Here is a 10701-nt window from a genome sequence, read left to right as displayed (position 1 = left end):
GGTGCCTCTCCTTTTCTCTCCTTTGACAAAGTTTTCCTTTAGAGAGAGAATAGTTTCTGCTTTTAAACGCAGCATCCACTCTAAAAGAACCTGCGTGTTAAAGCAGGCCATCGAGCCTTTCATCACTTCGCTGGGTGATAGCAGTCATGAATTTTTTATTTTCTGCAGGGCTCACTCCAGATCTGCCACAGCATTGTGTGGGTGCACACATGTAAAAAGGCTACTAATTGAAATTCAGCTGTAATGAGATGAAGTTTGGTATTCACCACGGCTGCCTTTTGTTTTAGCCCTTGTACGCTCAGTGCACCTAAACAATGGGACCATTGCTTTTGCTTTTAGAACTAACAAGAATAACTTAAAAGGCAAAAATATGTCCATGTCTTCTCTAGAGGTGAAATATGCCCCTCAAAAAATGGGAACGCTGTGTTAGTTTATGTATTTATTTACATACCAGTGGGGAAAGACAGAGATTTTGATGGAATTGAAAATAAAACAGAAATCTCACTGCTTTAAACTGTTCCCTTCTGAAGATGCAAATGTGTTTCTATTGCCTAGGTAACTATTATGGAACGCCCAAGCCTCCCAGCCAGCCCCTCAGTGGGAAAGTGACTTCCACCGATGCTCTGCAAAACCTGCAGTCTGGCTCCAAGCAGTCGACTCCAAAGCGAACCAAGTCTTACAATGATATGCAAAATGCTGGCATAGTGCACACAGAGAATGAGGAAGAGGATGATGCACCTGAAATGAGCAGTAGCTTCACAGGTAAATGGAAAATACCACAGTCTGACAGTTAGGATGCACGGGAAAGATTTTTGGAGGGTTAATTTGTCTGTTTGTGGGGTTTTGCTTCCGGGGAGGCATTTTATTTTGCAGCGTTACATTGTGAAGTTCTCCGGCATAAGAAAGTGCTAGATTTTTAATCAGGGTTCTTAAACAGTGAAGAATAATTGAGAATTTTATAAAAGATGTTCTATGGTAACGTGCAGTTTCATCATTAAGGACACATTCATATTTCTTTCAGAAATTGTCTGGTGGGTGCAGACAGATTCTGCTTTCACTTACTCCAGTGTAGATTTCAATTACTCCATTGAGCCAAATGACAAGTTTAAGTACAGAAAGATGAAATGATGTCTGGTAGAAATTAAAGGTAACATTTGTAAATCCCTTTATGCTCTGAGTTAATCATTCTGGCAAACGCAGAGATTTTTTCTTAAAAAGAATCATGTAATTACTTCTGATGTCAAGGAACATGCCATCATTTTGAACTTCGCTTTGTGGACAGTCAGCTTGAAATATAAGTCTCCCACTGGAAATCAGAAACTTTCTAAGTTGAAATGATCTTGAATACTACATGAGATACATTCATCTTCACTGTGAATTAGCCGAGAACCTCAATTCTGTCTGTAGCTTTGTCAGCTCGTTGTCAGTTCAATCTCAGCCAAGCTCAGAAAGTTCAAGGAAGAGCTTGACCTGTGGTTGAGTTCCAGTCATTAAAATCAATATGAAATAGTTCAGGCATGGCACATTTGAAACTAATTATTGCTCCTTCTAAAATATATAGCTCTCCTGTCCCCCTCCTTGCACTGGGAGATACTGCATGCAATTATGAGATCTTCTTCCCCATGGTCCTTCCAGCAGACTGAGGGCTGTGCGCTGTGGAAGTGAGGCCTCACGTCCTGCCCAGTGCAGATCTTAATGGTGCTCCTTTTATCCTCAAGCATTGGCTGAAAAATCACTAGAAACTTTTGTAATATGAAGTCGCAAATCTCTGTAGAGCTTGAGAAGGATTTAGGCCAAAATTTAGTTTTTGGTCTCTCTAGTGTCAAGTAGTTTTGAGGGTTGTGCTCTGCTTGGATGTTACCCTTTGCATTTTTCCAACTGCTAGCTAGCTTCGTCCTTCCCAGGCTATGAATCCCTGTCTCTGCCTTTCGGCTCCTTTATGAAGTTTTTCTACCTGAGGGTAATTTTTCATGGGTTGTGAGGTGGCAGTGAGCTCGAGTCCTATTGCAAGACCTGTTTTTAGGAGGAAGCCAGTGAGAGATGCTATTTGCCTTCCTTTCCACTCATCTCAGCGCTTTGCCCGTGAACTGGCTGTAGCATCATTTATTTCCCTCGTTTTATTTCAACAAGATGAAATACTGGAAGATGCAACTCATTTGTCACAACATTCTCACACCCTGGCCTCTTGCCTCCATGAAATGGGCACAGAATCAAGAAAAGAGAGATATTCCTCCCATACCAAAGTGATTCCTTATGCTCGTTTCACGTGTAAGTGTGCTAGTCATATTAAAATGCTCCCTCTTCCTTAGCAGACCTCTCAGTGACTTGTGTTTTTCAGGCTGTGGCATGTTTACACTCACAGTCTTAAGCTGGCGATGATTCATTCATGCCTTTTTATCTTGTCAGCTTCTACCTAAAAATATCAAACAGCGGGAAGACTAGAAAGCAAGTATCTGAGAGTGCTGCTGTAGTCTAGATCTTTTTCTTCCATCTTCTTCCAGCTTATTATTTTCAGTATTTTGTCTTATTGTGAAGGCAGCATGCATGGTTGAAAAATCACAGGAGCTGCCATTAGGGAGCATCCCAAAAAACTGGGCTAGGGGGTCTGTAATTAGGTGTAATTAGGAATAGAGGAGATGACCAGCACTGCTTCGTGTATGTAGCTCAAAACAGCATGAATATAAGTGTGAACAGTATTTCCATAAAGGGACAAGGGACAAATACATCATAAAATACCCCTTAGTGACTTTGACTGGTAGGATATAGTGTAGGTCTGTGCAGTAGAGCTCGCTAGATGGCTCAGACACTTATGAACACGTGGACACGTGGTGCAGTGCTGACATTCGTTTTAATTTTTAATTAAAAAAAAAAAAGCACTGCTGGAGAAGTTCACCATTGGCTTGTTGACTTTGAGCTTCTGGCTGCCATGTAAAGCATCTCTCCTTTTGATCATTCTTCAGATAGGAAACGTTATCCTCCTAATCCTCAATATGGAAAATGTGTTTAATCTACAGCAGAGTCTGGTGACCAAGACGATCATCACACGCATATCGTCAGAGAGACAGCCCCACCGTCTGCGATTGATAGCCACACCAATCTTCCCACCACGGAACCATCTCAGAGCCTCCCTCAATACCTACCTCCTTCTGCCGAGGATAACCTAGGTCCTCTGCCAGAAAACTGGGAGATGGCCTACACCGAGAACGGAGAAGTCTATTTTATAGAGTAAACCTCATTCTTGTTCTGATTCCATCTCTCTCCCCCTCTGTGGGCATAAGTAAACCTCTGTGGATGCACTGTGTGTTTGTGTATGAAATATTTAGCGTCTGTGTTATGTTGCAGAGCTAAAAGTTCTTTACTGCTTGTGAAGGGCTTTTGCATTTCCTGATTGGATAAACATCCAGATGACTCCCAAGCTCAAAGACAGGGGAATTCCTCTGCTCCCACACAGAGCCAGCTATGGGCTTTGTGCATTGTCAAAAGAGCCAAACGTGTTAACATGCTGCAGTGGTTTGCAGAAGGCATAGTTCTGTGCAAAGCAGGCACAGTAAATTCAGGAAAGCAAAGAGCACCTGGTGTTGTACAGACTTTGCCTAAAAGCTCTGCGCTGTCAGCAGCTTTATGATGATATTGATTTTTTCTTCATGCCATAAATAATAGTCTCTAATTATACTTGTCTAGATTTATTGAGATAGGAGTAACTTATAAAACAGGACCTGTTGTGGAGCTGAGCTAGATTAAAATTCAATTAACTTATGAAACTCGAGGCCTTAGCTGTGCAAGCAGAGGGGGGGTGAGGAATTGATTTGAGCTTTGGGAGAAGCCAAGGAGAGGTTTGTCATTGCAGGTTTTCTGTTGGCAACTGGGCAGGGGAGCACATTAGAGAAGAGTGCCAGAATGCTGGAGAAACTGGGGGAATTTTGAGCATCCTAGCATGGAAGCAGCTCAAATAATTTGTTAGACCTTTTGTAGGAGAACAATAGACATGGTGGAGAAATATAGTCTGCTTCCACACCTCGCTGTCTGATGGGAAAATCTGGAAGAACACCAACAACTGCCTTCCCTGTAGTGCAGATTTTGAGGGTACAGATGCATGGGGTGATTCTGTGCAGGAACATGTTGGTGTGGATGCGGTGCGGAATGGCCACATTTCTATTAATTCTATAGGCAGTCTGAACCTAGAAACAATTTAGTTTGACTTGTATCAAGCTAATAAGCTGATGCATCCAAACTGGCTCAGATGCTTGTAACCATCAGGCAGTACTTGAGTATTAAGTCGGGGTGCAGAAGCGAGCAGTATGGGAACATCCAAGATGAGTTCACACCACCAGCACAGTTCCAGGGAGCCTGGAGCTGTGTGCTGGTGAACTGACCCTGCTGGCTTGTAACTGAAGTGATTTGTCCTCAAAATACGTTGAAGAGGTGTGCTAGTTGGATTTTCATTACCCCATGTATCCCAATCCTTGTTACCCTGTATAGATCAGACTGTGTTGCAGGTCTGACACAGTCCCATCCCACGAAAGGTGTTCAGCTAAATTCTCTACGCCTCAGACTACACAGTTGTGAGTCTTGGGTTGCTGAATGCAAAGTAGGAGGAAATATGTAAATATTGCTCTCCTCCCACAGCCCTTTTTCTCAGCTAGATCACAGACTTTCCTATTTATAAGTTGGCAGGACCCCTCTGCCTTATTGTTTTTAATTTGCCCGACTTGCTGAATTTATGCCATTCAGTTTTCTAGCCAGAGATTCATTGCTCCGAAGCATACAAAAGGTTTGTATGCTCATCCTGCCTTGGGGAGGCAGGGCAGCAGGATGTGTAAAGCAATGACTTTTAAAAGAATCATAGAATTATTATGGTTGGAAAAGACTGCTAAGATCACCAAGTCCAACCCCAACCCATGCTCACTGACCACATCCCTCAGTGCCGCATCTCCACAGTTAATGAACACATCCTGGGACTGTGACCCCATCATCTCCCAAAGCAGCCTGCTCCAATGCCACACCACTCTTTCTGAGAAAATCTTCCTAATATCCAACTCTTCAGATCCTAGGAGCAGGGCAGTCACATGTCCTAGCAAAAAATACAAGTTTGCTGGTCAGGTGTTAGTTTCTTGAGGATCGCAGCCCTTGTTATGGCATTTCCTTTGTCACGAGGCTGTTGTGAGACTGAGGTTAAGTTGTTAAGCTTCGAGACCTTGAAAGAGAATAGTTTTACTATGGTATTGAAGCTTCAAACTCAGCAGTGAATACTAAGCCAGACAAATAGCACGTCAGGGACCAGAGGGTTATCTTTGCAGGTCAGGTCTGTGATGACATCAGGCTGTGGCATTATATTACGAGCTTCTCTCCATCTGCAAATGAAATGATGGGAGAAGATAATTTTTAGACAAAGACTTGTAAGGTCATTCACACTGCAGCCATCAGCACCAGGACTGGCACTGCCAGGCTGCTGAGGGATTGGTAGGAAGGAAGAGTTGAAAGCAAAGCTGTTCTGCTTCCATCCAAGCTATTCTGCTTCCATCCACAGAACATTTCTGTTGGTGTAATTAGAAGTTGTCACTGGAAGTTTTGCTTTTGACTAATGTGAGAGCCAAATTCAAACAAACTTCTGCAGTGAGAAAGGTCACTGTGTGTTTTATGGGAGAAGGGAAATTTATGTATTTTCATCAGGAGGCAAATGGCTCTGAGACAGCTCCTGGAATTAAGAAACAAATCACTAAAGCCAAAAGTTGAGAAATTCATATTACAATATTGTAGCCAGTCAGGAATACTGATTTTCTTAGTTCAGTTTTCTGTTTTTCACCTTTGTTTTTACAATGCCACGATTCCCATGGTTTGGTGGGCTAGCTTGCAGAATAGCAAATTGCAGCACTCTTTCTACTGAGACAAAAGTATGCCTTCAGGTCTACTGAATAATACAGAGGATATATATTTTTCTGTCGCTGATACTTCAGCTCAGTTTATTAACAAAGGTCAAATTTCCATTTTTTGTTTCCAGCCATAATACAAAAACAACATCTTGGCTAGATCCACGGTGCCTGAGCAAACAGCAGAAGCCTCTAGAAGAATGTGAAGATGATGGTAAGAGACTGAAAATAGCTAAATAATAATGTGTTTGGTCCGTTGGCTTTCTCTTTCCAATAACCTGTGTTCAGAAATACATAAAAATAATATTTATGAGTAAGTGCATAGAGGTGATGCTCATTATGTTGTAAAATCACTGTCTGTGTATGTAAGCCATCAGGAAGGCTGATTGTTTAATGAAAGTCAGCAAGAGGTGGTAGAAGGACAGGCCTCCGTTTTTGCAGAGGCTTTCCAGTACACGCCGTGGGTCCCCATGTAGCAGGAACACATCAGTGGGCTCTGTTGTGTTACCCTGCTTTATTTGAATTGTGTTTGGGCAGAAATAATTCAATTGCTTCTCTTTCATTGTTAAAGTGTGGAGGTGCACTTGGTGTTAGGATTGCTGAAGGCAAATTCTATTGGAAATGGTAGATTTTTGCCACTGATAATCTGCACCAATGTAATTTTGTATTCCTTGAGATGTTGGAAATGCAAGCCACTGTCCAGTTTAGAGCAGCCAAAGGCAGGGCAGCTAATGGAGTTTCTTTCCCTGTGCTGAAAGAAAAGGGACTAATGACAAAAATAACTTGAACATTTGGGAGAACTTTTCCATGGAAACTTTTGTCTTCAGACCAGAAAAGGTGTTGTTATCCTAATGACTCATTTTGGCTAACCCAGTGTTATCGTGGTGGACAGATAATAAGAGCAGAGGGGTTCACCTTATCCATGTTGGTGCTGTGAAATTAATTTTTGCAGTGTGATTAACCTCCTACTGGTGTGAGTCAGCTCATTGCCAGTTACGATTTTATAGAATCGTGAAGGTTGGAAAGACCACTAAGATCCTCTAGTCCGATCACCATTTTATTTTGGGAAAGGATCATCTTTTCCGTTTGACCTTTTTTACCGGTAGGTTGCAAATGCCCATTCCTGTTTTTGCAACGTGCAGTTTTTCAGACCTCCCCTTCCTCTCACGTGTGAGGTTTGCAGGATGTGAGGAGCCGTCTGTGCAGCCGGGCGCCAACTGCTCCCACTGAGCAGAGCCATCGGCTGTCAGGATGGAGCTGCGCCAATGAAGGCCTTTTTCTGGGCCTAAAAATGAATATGTCAGTGGGTAATGAGAACTGGGGCAAAATTAAATCATAGCATACGCAGGCAGAGCTCCCTCCTCCTTGCGATTGAGCACTGCTGGCAGTTTAAAGAGGAGGTTGCAAAGACTCAGCACAAGGTTTATCCTTTCTGAGGGCAGTTTCCCCAAAGCACAGCTTCTGTCCTGGCAGTTCAGCCACCATCCCAGTAGCCCTCATAACACCACACGGCACTTCTTGCAGAGGGGAAAGCCTTAGAGACCTCTTGTCCTCTTTGCAATAACGAGGCAAGCACTGGGATGATTTATTTAATTGGGACTGGAGGCATACAGCTGCGTAATTTTTTTTTTTTAATTCAGTTCATTATTTTACAGAGTAGCAACATTTTTGTTTATCATGTCCTTAAAATTAAGAAGTTTCATCGTCCCATGTGCCCCTCCACTTCATTCACCAAGTTGCTCATTAATGAACGTTTTTAATATTCAGTAATTAGACGAGTTGCTTCATAGTGCAGCAATGCACTGCAGTGTTTTGCCTGGCTGTTCTGATCTCGCTTCACACATAAGAGTAATTGTACGTCACAGCACTAAGAACAGAGAAAATTATTTTTACTGCATCTTGGAAATTGGAGGTTTTTTGGTGATGGCCGTGTTGGGATCCCACTGAAGTCATGGGACTCTAGATCCATTTTTTGTGCGTGTTGTGTATGTGTACATGTGAGTTTCAGGCTCAATCCCATCCTGTTCATGGACTTTGTGCCTGTTGGATGTTCTTTCTGGCCTGGCGGGTGTTATCTCTCTGTGAGGTGTGTCCCTGACAAGTTGCTGGAGTTGTTTAGGCTATCATAGTTCATATTTCATGTTAACGTTCCTGAACAGATGTTTTGGTAGAACCTATCACAGATCATGAAAGTGTTTTCTAGGTATCCAAATTTTCAAAAGCAGTGCTCTGACACTACACCTTCTGTTTGCTTCTATCATTCACTTATATGGCTTATGCTTTACCATATTAGGTCCACGATTGTTTTTACCATCTTTGTTCTGGTTTTGTCATCATCCTTCATTTTCTGACTGCATTATTATTATTTATAGGCTAAGCAATACTTTAATCATCTGTGTCACTGTTAACTTATGAATATGGAGCAGATAATGATAAATGGAGCAAGAGCGAATATTGATGGCTTTGTGTATTTGAAAATCTATGTGATCTTTGTCCCAAGTGCCTCTAAAACTGTAGAATTCCTGTCTATGCCTTTACCAGTGCGTCTGGACTTTGGTGTGGGTCTGTGGCTCCAGTTAAATGAGTCATGAGTTGCTTCACATCCATCTTAAATCATCTGAGTAGGTACAGTGAAGTCAGTCAGACCTTTCATGTATACAAATTTAGGTCTGTTCTTGAGAACCTTGCTACATTAGTTCTTATTTAGATGCAAGGTTTTTCTCTCAGATTTCTTCATTGGCATTCAGGTCTGGCCTCCTAATAGATCCATATGTCTGCAGAATGGATTACAAAGGTCAGACCATGCAGATCTGAGGGAGAAGCTTCACTGCAGAGAGTATGCAAACATGTTGCTTTGCCACATCAAACTGTGGCATGAAAGTAACCTGTTGATACAGGTATACCGTTTTTTTTTCATTATATACAAGAAATCCATCAATATTCTGGTCACTAGATTGTGATAAATGGGAAGCTTGGGCTCAATCTATAGAAAATCAGTGCTGGTTCTGCTGTTTGCTGTAGGGAATTTCTTGCTTGGTGCTGGTATCTGAATTTTTCTTTTAATTTTTTCTATCTCATTTACTGCTCTTCCCTTGGAGAAGAAGGGGTACACACGGAGGAACTGGACAGTGAACTAGGTAAATCATCCATCTCTCGTTTTGATGTTTGACTTCAACTGCACTGTGTTAAGCCTTTAATTGCTTTCTCCTTTTTGTCATTTTGCATCTTTCGATTTTGCACATTTCAACAAGCCTAATTTAGCGACAAAACTTCCCTAGCCAACAAAGGTATTGGTCTTCTTTTGCTCCTACACAGATTTTCTTACTGATTCAGGGTTTGAAGAAAGCTGGAGGGCCTTAATTGTGCAAGGTTTGTTAGAAGTTATTTCCCCCTGCAGAAGTTAGAGGCTTTTACATTGGCATCAGTGGCTTCAGGGTGAGGCTTAAGGTTGCCAAAGTTGAAATCAAGTGGCTAAAGGTAAAAATATTTCCCAGACAAGAGAGTTAAATAGCAGTTTAGGAAGTTTCAGTGTTACACAGGTGCTATTGCTGAGCTCGTGAATGAAGCAACAGAGCATTTTGCCTCAGTAGCTGATTTTATAAGCAGATGATTTTTGATGATGTGGTACACTTTTATTTGCTGCATTCTTTTGTGAAGAGTGCTGTCTTGATATCTACTCTCAGCTGTGCTCGTTCTGTTTGTGCTGATGGTGGAGGTAGTTGTTGCTTCTGTTCACCTACGCTCTAGTGCTCTGAAAGGCACGAGATTGCACAGGGGTTTGTTTCCACTTGATATATTATTGCTTTAAAGATGACTGTGTTTACAGTTTATATTTGTGCATACAGGAGGGCTGCATTACCAGAGAATTAACCTCCAGTGCCTGTAATGATTTGCAAGTTATTTTGCTTCCTGCTTTCTTATGATTGATGGGGCATTGGCAGCCAGCAGCTTTTGAATGACTTTTAACACTACACTCCTGGGTAACATACCTGGAACGGTGCATGAGGAGAAGGGTTGAAAAACAGATGCAGGAAAACTCATTAATTGATAAGCCTGGCAGGCACTTCTGCACCAAAGTGTTTTGCTTGAACATCACGAGATGTTCCCTTTGTTGTAATGCAGCAAAGCTTTATTGAGATCACAGCCCATTGATACACTGCTAAGATTAGCAAATAACGCCGTGAGAAGAAGGAGGTGTTCAAATGGTTCAGCATTAGTGAGGGGGCATGAAAACATACAGCCTGTTCACTAAGTGCTCTAGTATTCAGTATAAACATGTTGTTGCCAGATAAATTGCTCTGCAGTGTATCTGCAGTTTGCTTTATGAATATGAGAAAATGGAAAGTGGAAGTATTTTTCAGAGAGATGGACTCAAGATGGAGTAATAGATCACCTCTTATGTTATCACCCTTCTGTTGTTAGAACGTTGCACTAAAGGACACAGAAATCTAGGCTTTGGAGTGGAATTGTTATGTGATTGGGCAAATCCTCCTGGACTCACCTACATGGGGAGCAGTGTGAGCTGTGTACGATGAACTCATCTCCAGCTCCTTTATGGTTGGGTACAACCCAAATCCCTGCTTTTGGGGTTCTGTTGTTGGAATCCATCCACTCATCCATTCCCTCTGTAGAACAGGGTACTGAATGAGAGCATCTCAGCAGGAGTCTGTGTATTTACCTCAGACTTAAAAGTGTAAAACTGGGTATTTTTCCATTGAATTTACCTGCTAACAAATGCCCCGAGGCTGCAGAATGCTACATGCCAAATTAAAAACCATGTGACTCACTCACATTCCTAATGGTGCAAAATGTGTGTTTGAAGTCTTATGTTTAT

General features: G+C 42.0%; 1 protein-coding gene across 25 annotated transcripts in view; it reads left to right on the top strand.

Annotated features, from left to right (window-relative positions):
- The window catches only part of MAGI1 (membrane associated guanylate kinase, WW and PDZ domain containing 1), a 290518-nt gene that overhangs the window by 219281 nt on the left and 60536 nt on the right, over window positions 1-10701 (top strand). For 12 of the 25 annotated variants that reach the window (XM_052678832.1, XM_052678824.1, XM_052678829.1 and 9 more), the window contains 4 exons: window positions 556-762; window positions 3015-3225; window positions 5999-6081; window positions 8966-9004. In XM_052678832.1, coding sequence (XP_052534792.1) covers window positions 556-762; window positions 3015-3225; window positions 5999-6081; window positions 8966-9004 — 540 coding nt within the window. The remainder of the gene's footprint in view (window positions 1-555; window positions 763-3014; window positions 3226-5998; window positions 6082-8965; window positions 9005-10701) is intronic. The other 13 variants (XM_052678843.1, XM_052678828.1, XM_052678827.1 and 10 more) reach the window with 2 other exon arrangements.

This window comes from Tympanuchus pallidicinctus, unplaced genomic scaffold, assembly GCF_026119805.1.
Source record: "Tympanuchus pallidicinctus isolate F22 unplaced genomic scaffold, pur_lepc_1.0 scaffold17, whole genome shotgun sequence".
Lineage (NCBI taxonomy): Eukaryota > Metazoa > Chordata > Aves > Galliformes > Phasianidae > Tympanuchus > Tympanuchus pallidicinctus.
This window is presented reverse-complemented; position numbering and strand designations above follow the sequence as displayed.